Raw genomic sequence first — 26,807 nt, 5'->3', positions numbered from 1 at the left:
CTAATACAAAAATGTCTTTTAAGCTCACTGCATAAGTGATCCGATAAGTACAATATTGCTTATTTTTTGTACAGTATGTAAGTCAAACACTTTTATTATATACAATGTAATATATATATGGTCAAAAGGATTAATGATTGACTCTTATATGAAAATATGCATGTTCACAAACTACAAAAGCTGCTGAAGACTATTTGACTAGTAAACCAGCAAGTATTTCAATAATTGTTGGTTTGAATTATTTTTTTCTGCTCCCACATTAATTTACCAGTAACAGTCACACTTGGACGTCAGATCTTTTGGATGAACAAGGATCCAACAATCTTTTCTCACAACTTTCTCACTGTATGTACAGCAGTGCAGAGCAGCCATATTTTCTATGGAGTGGTATCTCGTTGTCATCACAAAGCATCTCTCTTGCTCTAACAAAGTGAGAAAGATCTCATTATAACAAAACAAAGAGTGACTATGTCTAAAACATTTCCTTTTAGGACTAAAAAGAAATTGCTGTTGTTAGCCAATAGCATAGCAAGGGATGGGATTAAGTCGACTCAGACAACAGTGGAGCCCTGATATTCACATTTATTAAGGACGTTGCATTATTCCTTATGGCAGAGCATTGGTGTAGTTTTTCAATAATAACCTTCCACCTTTTGGGGTTTGCTGCTAGAGATACAGTGACTTGTTGGTTAAATATTTATGAATTAGATGTTTCAGTCATGTTTGAATTTAATATGAAGTAGGTACTGTAGTTTTATTGCTGATGTTGAATCTCTTTTACCATGTTACTTCAGGAGTTGTTGCCCACTGTGTTGGCATTCGGTGACATTTACAGTATAAGCTCTGACCATGTTAAAACTGACTGCAGCTGACAGGATTTACTATTGAATAATGTTTACCACAGCTTGTATCTAAAGAAGACTGTTTTCGATTAAGAAAGGCTGGTTACAGATGGCAGTTATTTGGCTTTAACATGCTGAGTTAATATTGAAAGACGGTGATGCGTTCTGTCCTGAGATCATCTATCAGATTGACTGTTAGATAATGATCCTGTGTCAGGAATGGACTTACCTAATGAATGTGGAGCCCTGGACGAAGGAAGGCAGCAAATGAATCCAACCCCCCCCCCACCCCCCTTTTTATTTATGTTCCATGTGCATGCTTAGCATTCTAGCATTTAGCTCAAAGCACTGCTGTGCTGAAGTAGTCTCAAACATGCATGCTAGCTAGGGTAAAAAATAAATAATCTATGAAAAAGTTCCTCTATCTATGATATTAAATCAGTTTGTAACAAACCCTGGGGTGTTTTTAAAAATTCTGCTTTAAAACTGATGAACAATAGTGTGGTACGCCCTTTAGTGTTAGCCTAAGGGTGTGGCCTACCTTTGCCAGCAACCATGTCTCCTGTACTCTATGGCCCCTATAACATTCAAAATCCCTCTCAGGCTCCTGTGTAAGAAAAGCTAAAAGTCAATTGAGGGCAAACCATCCTCTGTCCTCAAAAATGTCTTTTTAGCCAACTGAATGTTTGTTTTGAGGCAAAGTCCTGGGCCTCAGAAACAAACTGATTATTGGCTCACAAAAACTGGGCAATTTGCCTGTAGGAGGCATTTAAGAGCACTTTATCCTTTCATAATGTTATAAGGCTGATTGTGTGCCAGTTTGTACAGTACATACCTGACACAGATCTTGCCATCTTTGTGCTTTTACAACACAACACTCCAACTAAACAGTGCTGCCCATCATCTATCAGACAGTAGCCTCAAGAGTTCAGTAGCCTTGCAAGCAACTCTTTCTCGTTTGATGATTTATTGATAAAAAGCTTCAATACAGGTGTCCCCCACTCATTTTTACTTAATTATGTACACACACACACACACACACACACACACACACACACACACACACACACACACACACACACACACACACACACACACACACACACACACACACACACCTTTGTAAGGCTCCCACTGATCAAAAGCCAGTCAGCAGAGGACTGAGTAGAGATGTGCTCTCAGAGGGAGTAATTAAAAAAGTGAGTGATGTCAAAAAGCTTCAATTCAATTCAAGATTCAATCTCTCCTGGCTGTTTGGCACAGCCAGTGTGTGTTCACATTATCCTGTCTTATCATTTCCAATGGCCATGGTTGGATTTTGCCAAGACAGTGAATTAATGTGGTTGCTTTGGCTGGAAAACAAAGGGGCGACTGAGCCAAGCCTATCTGATTGTGTGATTTGATAAATTATGTTTTTAGAGGTATGTAGGGTTTCAGAATTTCTATTTTTTTTTAAACTATGTCCTTTGTTAGGATTTGGAAATGATGGTAAGATAGAAAAGATAAAAAACTGTTCACCTTTGTTCATTATGTTTATGTCAGTCAATTTGTATCCTCTGCATGTGTGTAACCAAATCACTTTTGTCTTTTAGTTGTCTCATTCTGGGCTTTTAAAAAATATATATATTTTAGTTTTGTTTAGGATTTTTTCCACTTAGGAGCAGAGAAATGAGCTGTAATGAATTGGTGGTATAATGTATGCATTTATTAGGAAGCTGTGTCTTGTTTAGCAATCCACAATGTAAAAAAATCAGGAAATGGAAATCAATTTCACTGCAGTGACACAACGTGAAAGAACTTGGATCAAATCTGTTTATCTACAATATTTTGTGCAGTGGCAGTACTATGCCGAAAAGTACGCCCAAACTCTGAAAGAAAACTTCACAACAGGATGATGTTGGATCAACCAATCAGCCTGCTTGATGCGCAGGTCCGCACTATGTATTGTTGAGACCTACAGTTATAAAAAGTTCGCCACAACTTTGAATATGTGTATTACATGTAATACAGAAGCATAATTTGTGCTTTAGGTTAGTCCTCTGATCTATTTAGCTCACTTCCCTTTATTGTTATTCATCCATGCTCATAGTTTTGGATTTCTTTATACACTTTTATGGGAAATACTTTCAACCAAAGAAATGGTCCCTATGAAAACTATTGGCAGTGAGGTCTTTTGATTCTTTAAGTGCCATGCGAAAAAACTGCTTTCATCTACATTGTATTGAGTTGGAGGATACCTCCAAATATTTGCAAATAAAACTATCAAAATGGCTAGATACCATCAGAGGTAGTTCAACTCCACACACCAGGACATTGATGTTACGCGATCCTGCAAAAACCCGGATAATATCCAATGACAACATTTTAAAATGTCTGACTTCCTACAATTAATCTATGCATGTCAACTATGGTATGGTAAAGGTTAGGGAAAGATCATGGTTATAGTTAATAAAAAGATGAAGGATAGTTTCAGGTCTGTGACTGCATGCAAACTCTAACACTCTTATATTCTACATTGCTTCAGTACATATAGGACACCATTTTATTTAATTAACGTTGACATCCAGTAAGTATAATTTAAATAAACCAATTTGATTGAACCAACCCTTTAATCATCAGCAGCTTGTGTGGATATTAAGCAACACTCAGTTCTTTGTTGACCTATCATAACTCATGTCATTACATTAGTTATTACCTTCCTATCCATTATTCATCCATTTCAGCTCTCACACACTCAACCTTTACTGCCTCAATAACACTCAACAGTCATAGGTTAATGGAAGCTCTCTTAGTTTTACTATCATGATTAATCGCAACACCCTGACATTGCAGTGACCCTAAACTCTGTGTGTGTGTGTGTGTGTGTGTGTGTGTGTGTGTGTGTGTGTACAGTAAAAACTGACAGTACTAGTTCACAGGGACTGTGTTATATGCTGTACATGATTTTGATAATAATAAGCTTTACTCAAGTAAATCATTCTTCTATAATTTATTAGCAACAGCTCGTTGCAGTGTCAGCTTTTTCCCAAAGGTCTCAAAGCGTTTCTAAGCCTCACATTCATTAGCTATTTAACTTTCCATGTTGGCACAGTAGATATGCAGTTTACAATAATAATGTAATAATCATAACAATAATAAATTACTCCTCAAAATTCTTAGTGACGTTTGAAACAATGGGTCCTTGGTTTTAGACAGAGGTAGGGAAAATGACAAATGTTGCTAACAGATTTCATCAGATTTCAAAATGTTTCGATCCAGACCCTGCAGCTGCTCGCAGGTTTCTCTATAGAGCTCCCCATACAGCTTTGGCAAAACTGTTGTAAAAACTCATTGGCGATTCTCCCCCCTCCCATCTTCTCCCTCTGGTCATATGCATTTGTTTTTATAGAAGCCGGTGAACGCACAGAGCCATGTCCACTGAGGTAGACAGCTAGTAAGCTAGCTGGTAAGCCCGTAACAGACAGCGATCATAATAAAAACCTTTACAGACAATAGCAAACATCCTGAGGTCACAATAACAAGAAACACAAAGATTAAACAGAGTTTATCCCAAAGATACTTACAAGTGCAACAGCAAGAATGCCTGGTCAGCATCGGATTTGCAGGCTTCTGTTTGTCTCGGTTCTCGCCATTCTGAAAACGCAGGTCCGATGTTTACTCGTGTCTGACTCCTCGCTCGGTCAGTCTGCCGTTTCCTCTTTCTCTTTTCTTCCGACAATGCTTTCCTAGCTTTCTGCTTCTTTTTTTTCAGCCATGACAAAAGTGTGAAAAACTCCATCGCTACCTTGTTCTTATAACTAGCCGGTTCCTGTATGTGTGCAGTGCCGTGAAGCAATTCGTTACATCACGAGACCCGATATCACGCAATACTTCCTGATGCTGCAAGTTGCAAGGGTGGTTTTCCCGCTCACAGGCGCTAGGGGGAAGCAAGACGACCACTATTCAACCCAAAAAAAGTCATATAACCATTCCAATGACGCCGAAGCTGTTCAGTTAAAGTAAATTAAGCTAAAAAAAAACTGCATAGTTCCCCTTTAATGAGAGCTGGCACAAATCGAGCTGAGTCTTCCTGCAGGCTTTCTATACCACACTAGAATGGCTTGAAACAAGGTAACCAAAGCATTTTTTACCACATAAATTGTTACAGAGTCCATGGTAGAACTTCAGACATTAACATAAAGTAATGAAATACGTGTGGCATGGCACCTTTAATTGGTTTTAGTATAATATGTATCATCGCTGTCATCTATTCCCCAAGATAATTGATGCACACCGCTAATTTTCTGATGTTCCTCAGACCACCTCATACCATACTCCCACTGGGAGACAGTGCATTATGTGCTAACTGTTTTTTCCTCCTCTCCAGCAAGTGGTTTCAGCAGTCCGAGCAGGTGTGAACCCTTCAGGAAATTCATCCAACCACATGAGCCTCTGGGACATCAGCTCCTCCTTTTTCTTTGCTGGGACTGTTATCACCACAATCGGTACGTTTCTCACTCTTTAACAACTCAGTCCTCATTCTTTTCTTTGCAGAAGTTTCCGACAATACTTCACTCTACTTGCATGCAATGCTTTGATCTGTGTACAAAATGTGACTTTTACAAGAAATGTGAAAGTCCATTCATCACAAAGCTGTTAGGGGCACAATGCAATTTTGATGACCATTGTAGCATGAAGCTGCAGTTGCATAGCAGAATTACACTTGCTAACCTCAAACCTGCATACAATACGCTCCTTTTTCAGATTGTGCTTCATTGCACCAGGAGTGCGCTTTGACTGATCCCTTTCTCAGCATCAAAGCAAAAGATGTTGTTTTTCTACTAGCAATTCAAAACAACAGAAAGAAAGTCTGAGAGCTACAAAATATATCGACCTGCAAGCAGGAATACTAGGGTCAAAGTACTCGACGCAAGTCAAACCTGAAGGTGTACCGATTGCTGAATGGGGCTTAAACTAGGCATGGCAAACTCTATTCCTTTTAAAGATTTGGGTTATTCTGAGTCACTCACTAAACTGATCCGGGTTGTGCAAGTCACTTGAGTCAGTATTGATCTATAGGCGAGCTGAGGCGAGCTTGCAATGTTTCGGACTGTCTGCTCAACCTAATTGCATTTTAATATACTACATTTATACACCAAACCTACAGTAGGCCTAGCTAGGCTACGTCCAGAACATTGTATGTTATTTCAGAAGTGAAAGAATGGCTTTTGTTGTTGATTTGCTTTGTCCACTGCAATTAGATTTGTTCCTTCATAAGAGACATACATTGACACTTTAGATAAGTCAGTAGTCAGTAGTGTCATGAATGCAATGAGTTGGGGCCCATACTGACAAATGGGTTTGTCAATTTCAAGGCTTTAGCGAATTATAAAGTGGAAATCTAAAGTGTCATGTATTATATATGCAGGCATTTATATATATATATATATATATATATATATATATATATATATATATATATATATAGATATATATATATATATATATACATATATACATATATATATGTTGAAGTCAAGTGTAAAACTAATTGTATGACTTATTGGTATTTAACTGAATTTGATTTAAACCTTTGATTTATGTCCTGTATGAAAAAAACAACGTTTTAGACAAATATAGCCTATATCATCTAAATGCTGAAAACCATATTTTTTTATTACATATTACATACAAACCCACATTTTTTTCTCAAAAGATACAATTTTTAACTACTTTTAAATGCTAAAATGCTGTCTTTTGCTATTTCATTATATTTGAAAAATAGGAAAGTAAATTTTCTCTGAATGCCACCATTTTATTCGAGTGCATGACACTAACTCTTTGAGATTGCAAAGCTGCTTTTCACCTCTGCTATTACGATAGCATTCAAAGATGAGGTGAGCATATAAACAAGAATCTGTTTAATTCAGTATATAAAAAGAAAAAAAGAAGAAGCGAGTGCAGCTTCAAATAAGAGAGTTGCTGTGTCTCGTTTGTTCTGCAGGGGCATCCAGAGCTGGTAAATAAATCTAATCTGGCATCAGGTTTCCCATTGAACTAATCTAGAGATTAATGAGACTTGATTGACAAATTTTCTCTGATTTAGTATCACCCCACTCCAATGTGTGACTGAAAAGTCATTAGAGGGTACCCTGCAGCTCGTAAACTGAGACAGATGACTGCATTTATAGAGAAAAGTGGATGTAAATGTTCATTATCCATACCCGGACTTCTATAAGCACCACCTGCTTTTCTAGCACATGATGATGAGTTTAGAGAGAAGATGAAAGGCGAACCAGTGATGGACTCACATTAGAGAGTGTGTGTGTGTGTGTGTGTGTGTGTGTGTGTGTGTGTGTGTGTGTGTGTGTGTGTGTGTGTGTGTGTGTGTGTGTGTGTGTGTGCGTGCGTGTGCGTGTGCGTGTGCATGTGCGTGTGTTTGTGTGTGTGTGTGTGTGCGTGTTTTCATTTTTGGTTTTCCTTTCATTTTTCATTCATATCAGATTAGTTTGAAGGACTGAGGGTGTGAATCATAGACTGTAGTCTGAGTCAGTGTTTTAGCACGACTTACATCTAACTACTGACATTTCTCAAAGCTCCAAACTATTCTGCTGCACCTGCCTGCAGTGATGTTATAGCACAGTCAGGCTTTGTGGAAAGTTTTCTTGTACTTAGTTGTACGTAGTTTGAACTCATATGACTTTTTCTGCCAGCTTTGATGAAATACAATGTACTAAGATACAGAATGTGCAACACAGAAAAGTTAACACACTTCCCAGGGCTGTCTTTAAGGCACTAGCATAAGTTCTCTGCAGAAAAAATAACATCTACAGGGTCATCTAGCATAAATGCTTTGTTGTTTCCAAGGGAAAAGTCCAAAACAAAAAAGTGCCGAAGACAGCATTATATGCAAATTAATAATACAAAAAGATAAATGAAGTTCTCATAATATATATAAATAACCAAAAACACATTCCTTTCAACAATGTAATGCAATAAAAACCTACACATAAACCCACGTACTTGCAATTGTAGTGTCTCTTTTGTGTAAATGCTCTCTATGTCGATGCAACAAGTTACAAAATGCTCCGTGCAAGCCAACATGGTTTCAACAGAACACTTTAGTGCTGCAGGTTGCCACACACATGCAAACTTCTCCTCTAATCCACAGATGTATGCATAAAAATAAATCAAAATGTAAAATTATTATTTCATTCACTTTACATTTGTTTTAAATAACCAAACTCACATATAAAGCAAAAACACAGAAGACTTATAGTGTCACGCTCTGGATGGGGTAGGACACAAAAGCAGAACACAGGGCGATTTCAATAATACTACTGTTTATTAGAAAATGAATAATGTAGATGGTGTTCCGTCGTGGAGGTTATGGGAGTGAGTATGGGTAGGTTGTGGCTCAGCAGAAGTACAAAACGGCAGGCGCGAATAGTCGGGAACAGGCTGGGGGTCCAGAGACACGGAAAGCAAGGCAGAGGTCGGCACGGGGAGTCTAAACAGAAGATCCAGTTGAGGAGGGAACAAAGGCAGTGGCCGGCGGTGGAGGGAGAACGGCGTCTAGGAGGCAGAACACAAAAACACGATGAGGAAAAAAAAGGCAAAACTACGGGAAACTCAGGATAATGACTAGAACTGGAGATAAATAATGCACAGGAACGCAATTGATAGTTACGTGGCTGAAACAATTATCTGGCGGGGACTGAAAGCAGACCTCTCCCTAATATAGGGGAGAAAAACAACACAGACACAAAAAGGGGCAGAGGCAAGGGAGACACACAAAAGGGAAGGGGAGACAGCTCAGGGAGGTGGGGCCCTGACAAATAGAGTGAAGAAGATGTTTACCTTCTCAGGGAAAGGCCCTGTATAAACATACAGTTCTAAAATGAAACATACACACACAGAACATTCCCTTTTTTTATAGGAAAGTGTACAGATTCTACATTATAAAACAGTACCAACAATTTCAGGGAATATGACACCCCAGGAAGTGTCAACCTGTACACTTTAATATAACAGTCTTACAGGAATTTACAATGTCCTGTTCAATAGGCAACAACACTACTGCCTTGCTATGTTGCAGCTAATCTATACAGACATTTTGAATTAAATGCTGCTGTTGAGCTAATGCACAATCTGTGTCTCCTCTCTGTCAGGATTTGGGAACATCTCTCCTCACACAGAAGGTGGGCGGATCTTCTGTATAATTTACGCTCTGCTTGGGATTCCCCTATTTGGATTCTTATTGGCTGGTGTCGGGGACCAGTTGGGGACCATTTTTGGGAAGGGCATCGCCAAAGTAGAGAAGATGATTGTGGTGAGCTACATCATTTATATGAGCTTGTTTTTTTTTGACTCTGAATCACCTGTATGTTTGCTTGTGTGCAATGAGCCATTTAATGCAGTCACATTTGGCGACTTAATTATACAGGTAACACACAAACAGCAGTAAAATGATATTGCCTAAGCTGTTCCTAGAAAGAGCTGCAATATGTACAGTACAATGTCAAAGTTAGAACTGCAAGATAAACACCCCTAAACAACACAGCTGAAAGTTCACATTCAAAAGTGCAGGATTAATTTTTTACTCAGACTTCAGCAGTCAGTCCATGGTGTGGAAGACTTTGGGTTGCCATGTCAACAGACTCCTGGAAACCAATCTAAAATGCAGGCATTTTTTTTTCAGTACTGAAAGCCCAGAACAGTAAATTGCAGTTTTTCAATATTTCAAAATTCAGCAAAGAAAAGAGTTGTTTGTGTTCCCATCTTATTGCTTGTGGCAGTGGAATAAACTAGCAGCAAACAGATCGATCACTTTGAAATAATGATGGTAGGCTTAGTTACCACATTAAGTCACACATTGACTTTTGTCCATTTACAAGCACATACAGTACTCGCATGCTTGCAAAAATACATGTAGCAGTTGTGCCAGAGCAGTTTGAAGGGACCATTAATCACGTTGGACACCGAGAGTATAAATGAACTGTGTTGGACAGTCATTAAGTTTCTCCTCAAAAACTCAAAGGTTTGCCCTGAAAAACAAAAGCAATCAAACAGCTACAGAAACCACACGCCAGTTAAGATGATTACAGTTTCCACAACTAAAACAGATTAATTGCAGCAGTTTATTTTATCTGCTGCTCACAGTAAAAACTAATAGCTGTTGTTTGTTTTTTACTTGTCCTTGTACCAGAATAAAATGTGCTTCATATAATCTACATCATTTAACAAATGGACTGTGCAGCTACTGGAAGGATAATAATGAATCGTAATAACAAAAATCCATAATAGATTTAATCATACAGATAGATGCAATACAATGTGTTCACAAAAATAAAAGCTGATAAAGAAAAAAATGGAAACAAGTACCAATTACAGATGTTAAATAAATATAGTTTGGTGACTAAAGATAAAATATCCTAAGTACAAGCAAGGAAAATATGTGATTCTATTTTAAAGGTATATTTATACATAGCCATAAAACGATGAGGAGGGAGGATGTTGCAGTATGACATGATTTCATCATAAAGTTAGGCTTTTAGTCCTGAAGTGAGCAACAGTTATCGTATTGTGATGTGCTTTTGTTGCTATGAGAAGGCATGGTTTTGCAAGAGCAGATATTTTAGGAAAACAAATTAAATACTTTGTCAGTAAACATTTCACAATATGTCAGTTAACATTGAGTCCTAATTATGTTAATAAATAAATACGTAACCTGGGTGGCATTTTGTTTCCCTATCTGCTGCAAATAACAATTACATGCGGAGAGTCAGCTGGGCAGTAGCAATGGTAGAGAATCCCCAAATCATTTCATTTTCATAGGATGTTCTTTTGTATCTGCGTGCAGTCATGTTTGTCATTTGTTGATGTAAGGCTAAAACACCTGTAATGCTGTGATAAAAATCGAATTCTAATTAACGTCCACAAAAACAGTCTCTGATTTCAGTGTAAGAACCTCCATGTTTTCAGTATAAAAGCACAAACCATTGCCATTTCTTCAAGACACCAGGTACTTGGTAGCAACAGGTTAATTATTTTGATTCATCGCTGGCTCCATGGCTTCCAACCCTGGGGAGGAGGAGAGATGTTGGCAGCTGACTTGAAACAATGGACTGTAGCAACTGCTGAAATAGCAGCAATACGGTGAAGATGCTGGCTGAGGAAGCACTTCAGCTTCAAAAGTCCCTTTGGAATATATTAATGCTTTGTTTTCAGCTAATTTGGTCTAGTATGTCTTACTGTAGGTCTCTTCAAACTGTATACTACTGTACTGTACTTTGCTTAGTGTAGCAAGGACATTTAGACATCACAGACTCAGTGATCTGAGGTCTGCCTGCTCTTTATGCTTCCCCTCAGAGGCACTGTGCTTTGGGCTTACATAACTGGAAGGGAAAAGGGCACGATACACAGGGAACCAGCTGAAAGCAGACACCTCCAGTGGAAAGGAAGCAGAGAAATAAGCAGCATGCAGAATATATTCTAACGGTCTGTAACTGTGATGCAAAGGAGCGACGGCGGGGCTCCTCACATTTAAACTCTCATAGTTACAGTTGATAGCACAGGCTGGAACTGCAACGAATCCATTATGATAGCTGCTGCTATGACTGCATGTGGAATATTTCAGAATTCAATAACATTACAGCATGTCAGGCATGTCAAGTGCTACTTCTCTGCAGCTCGGGTGGGCGTGCCATCTGACAGCAAACGTTATGTCACATGAGCTTGGCAGGGTGATGTTTGAGATGTTAAAAAAAAAAATCAGCAAATGTATTCCTCGAAGGAGGTCAATGTGAAGGGAGCAAGAAAAATAAAAGCCTGTGGGACATTCGGGAGCATGTCAATTTCCTTCACAATCATTTCAGGAAAGGTCTGCAAGAAATTGCTTATAGCTGTAGACAAAAAAAAAAATGTTCATGTGACGAATTAACAAACAAGTTACACCACTAATCACATTGCATGGTAACACAAAACCATCAAACATATTCTCTGCCCCTGCTCTGTTGAATGTTTCTGTATGTGGAAGTTGTGTATTCCTGTATTAACAATTCTTTTCTCTCCCACCAGAAGTGGAAAGTCAGCCAGACAAAGATCCGCGTCATCTCCACTCTGATCTTCATTCTGTTCGGGTGCCTCATCTTCGTGGCTCTGCCAGTCATCATCTTCAAGCACATCGAGGGCTGGAGCACGCTAGAGTCCATCTATTTTGTCGTCATAACCCTCACCACAATCGGCTTTGGAGACTTTGTCGCCGGGGAAAAAGGTCACTTGATTTTCTTTCTGATTTCTTTCATTTTTATGTCGGACACCCAGTTTAGAATCAGTGTGTTTATAGTTGTTCCTCTGCCAGGCTGACTCAACACATGTGCACCGCAGCAATAGGCCTGCTTTTTCATTCTGTGCTTCACATTATGATACATGCGTGATATAGTTTTTTTTATGCATTTGAATCCCTGCAATATGTTAAGTGCTCCCATCTGTTGACCCAGAAATCTATACTCAATACTTCCAAAACAAAAACTGATTTTTTTTTTTTTACTCACTAATTACAATAGCACATTAGAATTGGCATGCTTAAAACAATCATAATGATCTTGGGCAATTAATACTTTAAATAATGCGATAAATGTATAAATTACAGACATAAATCCTCCTTTGTGTGACTGAAACAAACTGAAACATCCAGCCCGTACATTTAAAAGAATAGTTTGACAGGTGGTATTAGCTTGATTTGACCTGCTTGGCAAACAAAAAGGAGAGGCAGATGGGAAAAATCATAAACACTTAGCTGCTAGATTAAACTTCCCTGAGCAGGCCTAATGATTATAAATTACTATCTACTGGGGTTTGCACAGGTGGTGTAAAGTAAACCTGGACTGCTGTTAGTGAAACTAGTGCTGTAATGAACAGTTATCCATAGTAACTGCACAGTGAGTGGACTGCGCTGCGTCATACCAGTTCATTTATCATCCAAAGATACAGTTGATACATGTCGGAGCCAAAATGGCATTTAAATGTGTTTGCACGTGGATAGGACTTATATTATTAAGATAAGGCTGGGTAAGTCCATGCAGTACTCATGGTCAAAACCTCCACAGGGGATCCTTGACCTTTTATCCTGATTAATGGCTTTCTTCCCTCATTAAGACTTTCTCTAAGTAACTGACTTCATTTGTTTCATATTTTAATAGCCTATTCAATCTCATTTTAAAGAACCGGTGTCTTTATTTTTATCTCACTGAACAAAATATCCCCTGTTAAAAAGAAAAGAAAATACTAAATGGAACTTATTTTCTTTATCAATCAGATGGCACATGGAACACATCCACTGTCTAGTATTTGTAATGTAATGTACAGTATTTATGCACTTACAGTTTTCGCAGATTGTCAGATTGTTGCTTAATATCCATTAGAGCAGCAAGATCACACTAATGGATTTACAGGAAAAGATAAGTGAATATTTTATTTTATATGGGACATTTTATACTTAGTCTCAATTTCTCTCCCTCTTTATATTCTATATATTCTTACAAAATGGTCCTACTTAGAGTCAGGACTGAGTCAAATGCCCAGGGGCAATAAAAGGCAGCACTACAGCAGAAAGACATCTACAGACTCTACAATGGAGAGACCAAGGCTCATTAAATGATAAAGTATGAAAGTTAAAGGCCCATTTTACTCACCTGACTTAACTGACTGCACCAGGTCTTCTTACACTTAAAATCAATCTGGCCATTTTTTGTTCTTCCTCTCAGAATGATACAGTTTGGTAAGTAACGCATATAACCCAGGGTCATGTAACAGACTTGTATAACTCACTTGTGTCTTTGGTTCTGCAGGTGGGTCAGACAGCTCAGAGTTTCTGAACTACTACAAGCCCGTGGTGTGGTTCTGGATCCTGGTGGGCCTTGCCTACTTTGCTGCTGTGCTCAGTATGATTGGAGACTGGTTCCGAGTCATCTCCAAAAAAACTAAAGAGGAGGTACGTGGTGATGTGGGTGTATGTCACACCAGAGGTAGTCTATGATGTTGCATTTCCGAGATTGTTCAGGAGGCGCCGGTAATTCCGCCGGATGTCCCTCACGTTCTTTTCTTTCTTAATTATGGTTAACTGCTCATCAGATCTCTGCAGGGTAAATTGAAACAGCTAGCTAGACTATCTGTCCAATCTGAGTTTTCTGTTGCACAACTAAAACAACTTTTGCAGTGGAGCAATGCGAGACTACACCAGATGTGACGCAAGTTGGAGATAAAAAAAACAAAAAAACACTCTCCAGTAAAGGAAAGCAAAGGAAAATTATAATTTTACCTCAGAGGTTTTTAGCTGGACTGCAGGGACCAGCCCTAGGAGCTGGAAATTCTGTCACTGAGTCACTGAGTGAAGTTCCACCATTGGTTGGAGTGAGTGTGATGACATCAGTGTTGGTGTTTCCCCATTGGCCATTGCCCATTCAAACTGTATTGGCGGGACACAAGCTTTTATCTCCGCTATTGCCATCAATCAGCTGATTATCTTAACATAATTTAATACAAGGTGGGGGTTGTTGTTGTTTTTGCTGCCACCCTTTTCCAAGTTTTAATGCACAGGCTTAGCAGCATGGGCAGAGTAGGCTACTTGCAGATAAATGGCACATCACCGTGTGTGTGTGTGTGTGTGTGTGTGTGTGTGTGTGTGTGTGTGTGTGTGTGTGTGTGTGTGTGTGTGTGTGTGTGTGTGTGTGTGTGCTTGCTCCTCTCTGTCGATCAGTGCCGAGTGCGGATTGGGCCGCATTTTTCTGTCTGAGCCCGGCTCATGTCCGACAGACATTAAGATATTTATGTCCGAGCCCGACCCAAGCCCGACACAGTTAAAATCTCGTTTTTTTCTCATACCAATGACACATATGTTTGTTTGTGTGGAAAGCCCGCTTTTATTAAGCAACTGTAGAAAATGTCAACAGATGAGGGGCAACAAGCGCACGTTAACACAGGCGCGCACCTACATAATAAGCTTTTTTAAATTTAAAATGTTCAATGCCTTGGATGTATTAATAGAACACATGGTGATTTACAACCATTAGCTATATCCATTATTACAGCTACAGGACCTCGGGAGAACCATCATATGAGCATGCGCAGTGCAGGGCGGCATGGGCGGTCGCAGTCCCACAGGTCTGCTTGCGTCCATTATGCGAGTTCATCATGCCTAGTTTAATAACTCTGGATTTGGCTACTACCTGTTTTCATACAGAAGTTTAGTTCGCTAAATATATCAAATTGTTTTAGTTGGATATTGGATGTGAAAATAAGGAAATGGTTCTTCCATAACATTGCACTTTAGATGTGTGTGAATTTCCCACACCAGGAGTAATTTATATAGTTCTATTTTATAGCGATCGATTATCTGTTGAAAAGTTGTATGTTCTTTGCAAAATGTAAAATCTTCTATTAAAGAAAAGATCGAAAATAAATATTTGTGTGTGCTGTAAAGTTGTTAGAAAACATTTAATCGGAATCGGCTAAAATCGGTGTTCGCAGGTCAAACTCAATGAAAAATAGGAAATCGGAATCTGCCTAAAAAATTGTAATTGTTGCATCTCTCGTTTGGTCCGATTTGACCAGACACTTTTTTTTTTAGGAATATCCACCAAGTGAGCACAATATTAACTAAAATACAGTAAAACGGTGTTAAAACCAGAATTTGGCCCTCTACAAGATACCATGACAAGAAGGAGGAGGGTCATTTGCAGAAAGTTCAGGTGTAATCACATCCATCTCTCCTCATAGCAATAGAGTAATACCTCACAGCGTTTTCCAGTTCACTCTTTATTCTGAAGTGATGAATCTCCATTCTGGCTGCGCCCTTTGGAGAAAATGCCAGCTTTTATTGCTTGAGGCTTCTGCAGTCAATTTTAGAATAAACTTCAAAAGCGATGGGTGGGTAAGTCAAACTTCTTATGACTTATGACTTAGTTTCTGAATGATGAGACTGTATGAAAGTTATGTGGGAACTAGTCTGGTTTACCAGAGGAAAGACTTTATCCTCCCCTTCCGCTATCCCCTGTACCTGTTTTGCAAGGGGCACCATTGCTGCATCCGGGGTTTAGTGCCGCCCCAGACGATTGTGAATGGGAGGTCGGTGAGATGGGAAAGGGGGGTGAGAACGATCGGGAAGAGAAAATGAGGGGGAGAAAGCACATACTTAAGTGTTTGTGCTCTAGTGTTTGTGTGTGTCTAATGTGCGCACACATACAGAAACACACCACCAATTTTAACTTAAATGCTCAAAAGTCTGTTTTAAACAAGCACACCTCAGAGCCTCATAGACAATTCAACAGCCTGGAGAAATAAACCTAAACTGTTATCCTGAATTAGTAGACTGGGTAAACCTATGGAGCTAGAACTGTCTCAATAAAGATAAATGCACACACTACATTCACATATACACACACAGGATTCATATATGCACACACGATTCATAAATGCACACAAAATTCATAAATGCACACACAATTCAGAAATGCAAACAAAATTTACAAATGCACACAAGATTCAGAAATGCACAGGACAAGATTCAGAAATGTATTTCTGATGCACACACGAATATATCTTGATTTACAAACTGCTTGCGGTCTGTGAGCTGTGAAGTATTTGTGTGTGAATTTTGAGACTCCCCTGACGTGGCTCAACTCACAAATGCATTTTTTTAAACAGGGAATGATCTGCAACCAATCAGATATCTCCCTTGTTTTAGCCAATCACAAGAACGCACCCCACGTGGGGGATTGTTTACTTATAAGCCAATTGAGAATGAGTAGGTGTCGTCAGGGCACAGCGCCCCGCCCCTTCCTCCATTTTGAACTGCTCATGTTCATTGTTTATGTTGGTTGCTGAGACGTCGGATTTATCGGGTGGCTGCAATTAGAAGAAAGGACTTTACTTCCTGAGATGAGAGTGTGTTCTCTGCATGTTAATTTGGGTAAGTTCTCTTAAAATGTGTTTATGTTGTCGGCTCTTAAAGCCACAAAGTGCACCTAGCTAATGTTGTTCCCTATCCTGCTAGCTAACTACAGTGATAGCTAAGCATAAGTGAACACACCCATGCTAATCATTTAACATAAGACTGTTAGCTGGGTCGCTGTCTTTTGTGCCATTTGTGTTTGTAAAGTTTAATGTCCGGTGGCATTTTCATCTCTTTTTATAAGACGTTACTGTATATGGGTAACGTTAGCAGTGATTTAGAAATGTGTGTTTATCAGTTGTAGCTGCAGGATGGGAGGTAAAGCTGCACCTTGTTTACTTCACTAGCAACGTTAAATGAAAGCTAAAATGTATAAGTAGTTTCTCATGTGAAGAGCATTCATAACAGTAAACATTTGTCTTGTGTTTGCTGCTGTCTTTTAACAGGGACTAAGGAACAAACGGAGGCTGCACTAGCATCACCAGAAGGGAGAGATGAGGAGGAGAGGGAAAGCAAAAGATGTTGAATAGATTTGCTATATTAGAGATTGCCATTCAAAAAATAAATGCATCAAATTAACTGATTTGTCCTTGTCTTTAAGTTTTTTGGGCATATATATATATATATATATATATATATATATATATATATATATATATATATATATTGTAAACAGTTTTTCAATGTCTATCTTTCCATAAAATTGTGACCTAGAGACAGGAAACTTCTAGCTGAATAATTATACTCAGATGCAACCTGTTTTAATAACCAATTAGGTATACCAGCTTTTAAATGACATTAACGAAACGTGTATCTTTTATTATAACATTTATTCAAACATGACTATATACTGTACACAAGTATATTTAACATTCAATTCAATTCAATTCAATTTTATTTATAGTATCAAATCATAACAGAGTTATCTCGAGATACTTTACAGATAGAGTAGGTCTAGACCACACTCTGTAATTTACAATTTACAATTTACAAAGCCCCAACAATTACAGTAATTCCCTCAAGAGCAAGCATTATAAATGGCTATTGCGATTATAAATGTCTGACGGGGCCGGTTGGGGGTGTGAAGGCGATAATAGTCGCATTGAAAATAATGGAACACTGACTTTGAAGGTAGTCGTTGTAGTTCATGTCACAGCAGGACGTTGCGGGATGAAACGTGGCGCTGCAGAGCACGGGTGGGTGTAGCAGACGCAGCAGGACGCGGACGGGCGTTGAAGGGAATCGCAGAGCATAGCTGTATTATGAGAACTGGATACAGCGTACGGCGCGAAGCCCTGTTCATTCCAATTAAAGTGCTCCTGTTTGTGTTGTCATAGCAACCGGTAGCAACATGTGTGTTCATGAGCTTCTCTCTCGTGTCTCTTACAAGTATAGTTTGTTCATGGTATACGTGGCGAACTCATGAACTCACCGTTTTATTGTCTAAAATATTCACTAACGTTAAACATTGTGTTTTCGTTGTTCCTAATCATTTACATGCTTATCTAAATAAACGATGGATGTATTTAGACAACCAAGGAGATGTAATCATTACGTCGTGCTACTAGCTAGATACTAACTTAATTAGTAATGCTCATCAAAATAAACGATGGATGTTTTGAGAGAACCAAGGCGATGTAATCACTATGTCTGTAGTAACGTTATCTAGGCATATAGCTATACAGTGTTACCGTTCTTATATTAATACACCCATGCTAGCTACCGCTGATGTTAGCTACTAGCCGATAGCCCCGGCAGTTTGGGAAACGCTAATGACGTTACATCCACGTTATAGGCTTTACAGCATAGAAGAAACATAAGGACTCCGGGGAGTAAACTCCCCAGAGCTAGGTTAGTAACAAGCAGTTCTGGGACAGGATGCATACAAAAGGAAACAAATGAAAACATTGATGAGAGGCTGTACTGACCTGCCCCCCTCAACTCACACTATATTATTGATTATATGATCAATAAATCTGATGACTACGAAGAGAAGCAGGTGGGCCGGGTTAGGCGGACGCTGCAACTCCTCACTCCACCATAGACCCATATCTAACCTAACTATAAGCTTTATCAAAGAGGAGAGTTTTCAGTTTACTCTTAAATGAGGCGATGGTGTCTGCCCCCCGAACCCAGACTGGGAACTGGTTCCACAGGAAAGGAGCCTGGTAGCTGAAGGCTCTGGCTCCCAGTCTACTTTTGGAGACTCTAGGAACCACAAGTAACTCTGCATTCTGAGAGCGGAGTGCTCTAGTGGGACAATAAGGTACTAAGAGCTGTTCTAGATAGGATGGTGCTTGACCATTTAGGGCTTTGTAGGTCAGGAGAAGGACTTTAAAGTCAATCCTGTATTTTACAGGAAGCCAATGCAGAGAAGCTAAAACAGGAGAAATATGATCTCTTTTCTTAGTTCTCGTCAGAACACGTGCTGCAGCATTCTGGATCAGCTGGAGAGTCTTAAGGGACTTATTTGAGCAACCTGACAGTAGAGAGTTACAATAGTCCAGCCTGAAAGTAACGAATGCATGGACCAGTTTTTCCGCATCGTTTTGAGACAGGATATTCCTAATTTTGGCAATGTTACGAAGATGAAAAAAGGCTGTTCTCGATGATTGTTTTAGATGGGCGTTACAGGATATATCCTGATCAAAAATAACTCCTAGATTTCTGACAGTAGTGCTGGAGGCCAGGACAATACCATCCAGAGTAGCTATATCTGTAGATAATGAAGTTCGGAGGTGTTTAGGGCCCAGCACAATAACTTCAGTTTTGTTACAGTTTAACATCAGAAAATTATAGATCATCCAGGATTTTATATCTTTAATACATGCTTGAAGTGTAGCTAACTGACTTGTTTTGTCTGGTTTGATTGACAAGTATAATTGGGTGTCGTCCGCATAACAGTAATTGAGTGTTTCCTAATGATATTACCAAGAGGAAGCATATACAAGGAGAACAAAACTGGTCCAAGCACCGAGCCCTGTGGAACGCCATGCCACGTACTTAGAGGATTTATCATTAACATTAACAAATTGAGATCGATCAGAAAAATAAGACTTAAACCAGCTTAGTGCAATTCCTTTAATTCCGACTAAGTGTTCCAATCTCTGTAACAGGATTGTATGGTCAATAGTGTCAAATGCAGCACTAAGATCTAATAAAACAAGTCCTTTGTCTGCAGCAGTTAGAACGTCGTTAGTAATTTTCACCAGTGCCGTCTCTGTGCTATGATGCTTTCTAAATCCTGATTGAAAGTCTTCAAATAAGCTGTTGCTATGGAGAAAATCACATAACTGATTAGCAACTACTTTCTCAAGGATCTTGGAGAGAAAGGGAAGGTTAGATATAGGTCTATAGTTTGCTAAGACCTCAGGATCGAGGGTGGGTTTTTTCAGAAGAGGTCTTATCACAGCTACTTTAAATAACTGTGGTACATAACCTGTTAATAGAGACATATTGATCATATCTAGTAGAGAGGTGTTAACCACGGGTAATGCTTCTTTGAGTAATCTCGTTGGGATGGGGTCTAAGAGACAGGTAGATGGCTTTGCTGAAGATACCTTTACCATTAGTTGTTGAAGGTCTATAGGATAAAAACGGTCTAAGTAAATGTCAGGTCTAGTCATTTTTTCTAGCAGTCCTGCGTTGAAAGGTGAACCATTAGAAGTTGAGGGCAAAAGGTGATGAATTTTATCTCTAATTGTTGTAATTTTATCATTAAAGAAGCTCATGAAGTCATCACCACTCAGAGCTAGAGGTATCAAAATTGAAGCTGACTGACTATCTGTCAGCCTGGCTACAGTGCTGAAAAGAAACCTTGGGTTGTTCTTGTTTTCTTCTATTAATGCTGAGTAATAGTCTGATCTGGCATGTCTGAGGGCCGTCTTATAGGTTTTCAAACTGTCTTGCCAGTCCAAACGAGACTCTTCCATTTTGATGGAGCGCCATTTACTTTCAAGTTTTCGCGAGTTTTGCTTTAATTTACGAGTTTGGGAGTTATACCAAGGTGCTAGTTTCCTTTGCTTCATCTTCTTTTTTTTGAGTGGAGCAACAGAGTCTAAAGTAGTCCGTAGGCAGGCCGAAACACCATCTACACAATTGTCGATTTGAGAGGGACTAAAGTTTACATAAAGGTCCTCTGTTGTATTAAAACAAGGTAATGAGTTTAGTGCTGTTGGAATGTCTTCCTTAAATTTAGCTATAGCACTGTCAGATAGGCATCTAGTATAGAAGCTTTTATCCAGTGTCGTATAATCGGGTATGAAGAATTCGAAAGTAATTAAGAAGTGGTCTGATAATAAAGGATTTTGCGGGAATACTAATACATCTTCAATTTTGATACCATATGCCAGCACGAGGTCGAGGGTGTGGTTAAAACAGTGCGTGGCCTCATGCACACTCTGACTGAAGCCAATATAATCTAGTAGTGAGTTGAAAGCAGTAGTAAGGCTATCGCTGTCAACGTCCACATGGATATTAAAATCACCAACAATAAGTACTTTGTCTGATTTAAGTACTACACATGATAAAAACTCTGAGAATTCAGATAAAAATTCAGAATACGGACCTGGAGCTCGGTAGACAACAACACATATAATTGGCTGTACTGATTTCCGTGTTGGATGTTGAAGATTAAGAACAAGACTTTCAAAAGAGTTATAATTTAGTTTGGGTTTAGGGTTAATTAACAGGCTTGAATCAAATATGGCTGCAACTCCCCCTCCTCGGCCTGAGCCTCTAGGAATTTGAGTATTAATATGACTGGGAGGAGTCGCTTCATTTAGACTAACATATTCTTCATGGCCCAGCCATGTTTCAGTAAGACAGAATAAATCAATTTGATTATCAGATATCAATTAATTTACTAGTACTGCTTTAGAAGACAGAGATCTGACATTTACTAATCCACATCTAATTTTCCTATAGTTTTCTATCATTGCAGGGGTAGTTTTAATTCCAATTAGGTTGTTAAGTATTGCCCCTCAATTCACCACTTTGTGTGGTCTATTGTTGATTATAATTGGAATAGCACTAGTACTACATGTTACTGGAATAGCACTAGTACTACACGTTACTGGAATAATAATAGTACTACTTGTTATCCTGCAGAAAACATTTTCAGAATCATCCACTTGTATAGTGCTATCAGGATCAATACCTGGGGGACATGAATCTGTGATATTTTCAACATAATGTCAATACTTGCCTGTCAGTGTTGAAGCAACGATCAGACTCAGCTGCCGATGATTGGGTTGCTTCCAGACTGCAGACAGAAGGAGAAAGCTTTAGGTTAGTCCAGTAGTTATCCAACCTGTCCTGGTAAGATTAGAATTGTATCACAAGTATATTTAAGCATACTGTAACATTAAGGTACTTCATGTAACTGTGTAGTGGTGTAGTTTATTCATCATGGTCTTAACTGGCAACTGTTAACTATTTAACACACTTAACAACATGTTGGTTATGTTGGTTGTAGCATTGTAGCTTGTGCGTTTACAGTACTATTTAACCTTTCTCACTTGCAGTTTACTGCATATCATACTGCCTGTGGCAACCTGCATTAGCTGGTAGCGTTTACCTTGTTGTAGTTGCTGATCATATTTTGCACTTCTTTTGTTTGAAAGCTAGAAGCTACTGGGTAATGAGCTAATGTTCCATACATGCAGTAAACTACAAGCTAGCTAATGTAAACTGTTAGCTACTGTAAGCTTAATTTAGATTAATTAATGCAAGTGTTATGACAACTACAAAGTACAAACATAAACGTTTGAAAAGTTTATAATTCACTGACATGGGATAAATAAGAGAAAACGATAGTATATCAGTGTTGGTAACATTACCTACCTTTCATTATTGCGCCAAAGTTGCCGACAGAATATTCTCCTCCTGCAAGCAGACTGACGCTGATTCACTTTCTCCATCTCAACAAAACAAATTAAACAGCCCAGTTCACATTTCCACATCCATTTCTTCAAGTGTTTTGAAATGCAGCATTCACACTAGTTGCCCCTGGTTACCGATAGTGTAGGTATGCCAAAAAGGTAGACGTCGCTCAGGCCATAGGCTCAGGCCATAGGCTCAGGCATAGGCACTTCCCAAATCGTGACGTATGTCACGTGGGGTGCGTTCTTGTGATTGGCTAAAACAAGGGAGATATCTGATTGGTTGCAGATCATTCCCTGTTTAAAAAAAATGCATTTGTGAAATGAGCCACGTCAGGGGAGTCTCAAAATTCACACACAAATACTTCACAGCTCACAGACATCAAGCAGTTTGTAAATCAAGATATATTTGTGTGTGCATCAGAAATACATTTCTGAATCTTGTCCTGTGCATTTCTGAATCTTGTGTGCATTTGAAAATTTTGTTTGCATTTCTGAATTGTGTGTGCATTTATGAATTTTGTGTGCATTTATGAATCGTGTGTGCATATATGAATCCTGTGTGTGTATATGTGAATGTAGTGTGTGCATTTATCTTTATTGAGACTGTTCTAGCTCCATATAAACCCAGCCCGATCTGCCGGCGATTTGATTTTGCCCTGCAGCTCAGGCTGGAAACCTGTATGTTTATCTATCCTGCTTCCGTTACACATTTGCGGGAACCAATCACAAACTGGCTTATCCACCTGGTGGACTATTGGCGTGTTTAACACGATGACGATAGAGAAGCGAAGGCAAGCAGCTTTTTGTTTACATTCAACATGGCGGCCACCAAACGCAGCAACCCGTTGATGCTGCTGTCGCTGCTTTTTTAAAAGATTTCAAAGGCAAGTTTTCTCTGAAAACGGAACAGAAATTTGCCCTGGAACAATTCCTACAAAAGAAGGATTTGTTTGCCTTACTACCAACCAGATTTTGCTCTGCCTCACTCTGCAAAGTACGTCACCCGGATCGTTGGTCTGATTGGTTGAAAGACTATCCAATTGCGTACAGAGTCATTTGAACTATGCCCGTTGATCACGCCTCTTGTGCAGAGAAAATACAGAGCAGACTCCCCAGACTAATGTTCAATCTTAAAAGATTGAGCTTGGTCTGGTGATAGCCGTCGTCCATCGGAGGGGCCGTCTGCCTTCATTTTGGCCGACCTGACTTGCTGGGTTGGAGGGCGGGCAGTCGGACGCAATGACCAATCTGATTGGTGGAGTGCTAACCCTGAAATGGCGAGCGGGATGAGTGACGAACGAACGAAAATGTGACGAAAATCTTTTAAACTGACCTTTGTCGATCTGAAATGAAGACAGATTCAGCAACTGCATGGCCTATTTCTCGCTTTAAATGTTTTCATAAACACGTTTCAATGAACTATTTTGGTAAAATACGAGATTGTATTTTGAACAAGCCACCAATATCGGTCAGTTGGAGAAGGTAGACCCATGTGACGCGTTCGTCATTTCCGGTTTTCATTTTTTGTATTACGTCTCGCGCACGCGCAGAACGTACGCTCAAGTCGGTGTCGCTTTGGTGTGTTTTCCAAGGCACTTTTTGGACCTCGGGGAGCCGACTGATCAGTCCGACTGCCTTTTCTGCCGCCCACAGCCGTCGGGTTGGTGTGTCAGGGCCTTTAAACCGTTTAAGTTTTTACACAAGGTGAAACTTAACACAGAGCGTCAAGTTGATGCAGTAGACAAATCAAGTTTACATTACTAGTCATTACTAAAAATCCTTAGTATACTTAAATTACTTTTGTTAAAATATAATAAATATGAAACAGGCTCTACTTATCAAAACTATAAAAATGAATCATTCTTATAAATATGTTTTTTTCTTTATAACAGTATAGTTTTAAGAACAATGAATTCAATACATTAGTTCCAGTAAAACAGAAAGGATGACAATGCGTCGATTGTATTTTCCAACGTGATCTGCATGGATCTCAATGACCTTACCCTATCTCACTGCCCAGACCCCATCAGTCCCCCCCCGGGTCTCGGTCATGGTGCAACAATAAATTTTGAGAAACATGAACACTAAATCAACCAAAACTAAAACCCAGATTATATAAATGCACACCCAAAACAGTAACAGAACATGAAAAAAATTAAGAAAATGAAAATGTCACTTTATGAGGTTTTTTAACATTAATATGAGTTCCCCCAGCCTGCCTATGGTCCCCCAGTGGCTAGAAATGGCAATAGGTGTAAACCGAGCCCTGGGTATCCTGCTCTGCCTTTGAGAAAATGAAAGCTCAGATGGGCCGATCTGGAATCTGCTCCTTATGAGGTCATAAGACTGGCTCTAGTAGCTGTAATTCTGCACCAAGGCTGAATTTCGGGAAAGAGACTTCAGATACAGTATTAGGGGACCACTGAGGCCTATATAAAAGCACCCAAAAAGCAGCATGTCATAGGACCTTTAACTAGGACAGAAACCGTTATGAACACATATTCTTTTCCAATGAGCCTTTGCACCGCTTCAGCGCAGAACAGTTCAAATGACCCCGCCCCTCCTATAATTATCTCTAATATACATGAGCTGTGCACTGCATACTTCAGCTGATTAACAACTAATGTGATTTAGAAGTGAAGATGGTTTTTAACAAAACATGAAAGAATAAGAAGTCACCACTAAAAAGTTTAATAACAACTAAATCTGGGTTTACAGTGTAATGCATTATAAAGGTCAGTGATGTGTGATCATTCCTCTCCCCTCCGTTGCCTCTCAAGGAGCATAAAAAAACAGACTGTGCCTACCAGATACACTACATAGTCTCTTTATTTATTTTATGTAGTCTTTTTATTGCTTGAGGCTTCTGCAATCAATTTTAGAATAAACTTCAAAAGCGATGGGTGGGTAAGTCAAACTTCTTATGACAGTGCATGTAGTTCCTGAATGATGAGACTGTTTGAAAGTTATGTGGGAACTAGTCTGGTTTACCGGAGGTCAGACTTTATCCTCCCCTTCCGCTGTCCCCTCTACCTACTGTGCAAGGGGCACCGTTGCTGCATCCGGGGCTTAGTGCCGCCCCAGACGATTGTGATTGGTTTAAAAAAATACAAACAACCAGAATGTAAACTCCTGCAGCGAGACCATACTCCAGCGCTGACACAGCGCTGTGGAGATAGGTCTGGCAATGCCAGAGAACAGAATCTGCATACTTTCTTAAATTTGTAGATTTAGACATTTTGGGAAATAAGCATATTTGCTTTCTGTCCGAGAGTAAGATGAGAAGAGTGATACCACTCTCATATTGTCCGGTAATGTAAGAGCATGTTGTGCTTGATCGACCGGCAGGCGTTAATATTAAGTCTCTCCCTGCAGGTTGGAGAGTTTCGAGCTCACGCAGCCGAGTGGACAGCAAACGTGTCGGCAGAGTTCAAAGAGACCCGGCGGCGACTCAGCGTTGACATCTATGACAAGTTCCAACGTGCTGCATCCATCAAGCGCAAGCTGTCATCCGAGCTGGGTATAAACACGACCCTCAACCAGGAATTGACCCCTGGCAAAAGAACGCTGTCCGTCAACCTGTATGAGGACAGAGAGGCCTGCCCCAACTCGACTCTCTCCCTCAGTCCCATCACGGGGACCCTGGCCAGGAATGGCAGCTTCTACCTGAACGGCCTCAGCCCAGACTACGCTGACCGGCAGGAGATTGCCATCATCGAAAATCTAAAATAAGACGCGGCATGAAAATGAGATTCAGGAAACTGAATGAAACTCATCTGTTAGCGGACAGAGCTTACAAACACATGCCCACTTTTTTGCTTATTGTCTGAGCATCTGTGGTAACGTACCTCTGTGCATTCGTTAAGTGGATTGTGTTCCAATCATTGATTGAAAACCTTGAAAAGCTTGACTTAAACAGATCAATTGTCAAAAACTCAAATAAACACATTTGAAGTGCTCTCTCACAGGTCCCATCAAATCAGAATAGGAAGCCGACTTCCTTTTTTTGTGTCTGTGCCAACGTGATTGACAGCTGTGCAAGCGATTGAGCCAAATTAGAAGCCTGCTCCAGAATGGAACAAATGATTGTATCAGAGGCATGCGTTCAACAAACGTATCTCATGAGCAGGAAGGAAATGAAAGCCCACT

At 39.6% G+C, this 26,807-nt stretch overlaps 1 protein-coding gene and 1 long non-coding RNA gene across 2 annotated transcripts in view; both read left to right on the top strand.

The window, feature by feature from the left end:
- Positions 1-26,496, top strand: part of LOC114573501 (potassium channel subfamily K member 2) — a 31,514-nt gene extending 5,018 nt beyond the window's left edge. Inside the window, exons 3-7 of the mRNA XM_028605735.1 lie at positions 5,209-5,326; positions 8,993-9,153; positions 11,901-12,096; positions 13,682-13,815; positions 26,034-26,496. Of these exons, the coding sequence (XP_028461536.1) occupies positions 5,209-5,326; positions 8,993-9,153; positions 11,901-12,096; positions 13,682-13,815; positions 26,034-26,390 (966 nt within the window). The 3' untranslated portion in view covers positions 26,391-26,496. The remainder of the gene's footprint in view (positions 1-5,208; positions 5,327-8,992; positions 9,154-11,900; positions 12,097-13,681; positions 13,816-26,033) is intronic.
- On the top strand, positions 16,519-17,352 carry LOC114573502 (uncharacterized). The gene is made up of 2 exons (XR_003694907.1): positions 16,519-16,791; positions 17,220-17,352. It is a non-coding gene; the product is annotated as an uncharacterized LOC114573502 (long non-coding RNA).
- Positions 26,497-26,807: the final 311 nt, after the last annotated feature.

Source organism: Perca flavescens, chromosome 18, assembly GCF_004354835.1.
Source record: "Perca flavescens isolate YP-PL-M2 chromosome 18, PFLA_1.0, whole genome shotgun sequence".
NCBI lineage: Eukaryota > Metazoa > Chordata > Actinopteri > Perciformes > Percidae > Perca > Perca flavescens.
Note: the sequence above shows the minus strand (reverse complement) of the source record. Positions and strands in the feature narration are given on the sequence as shown.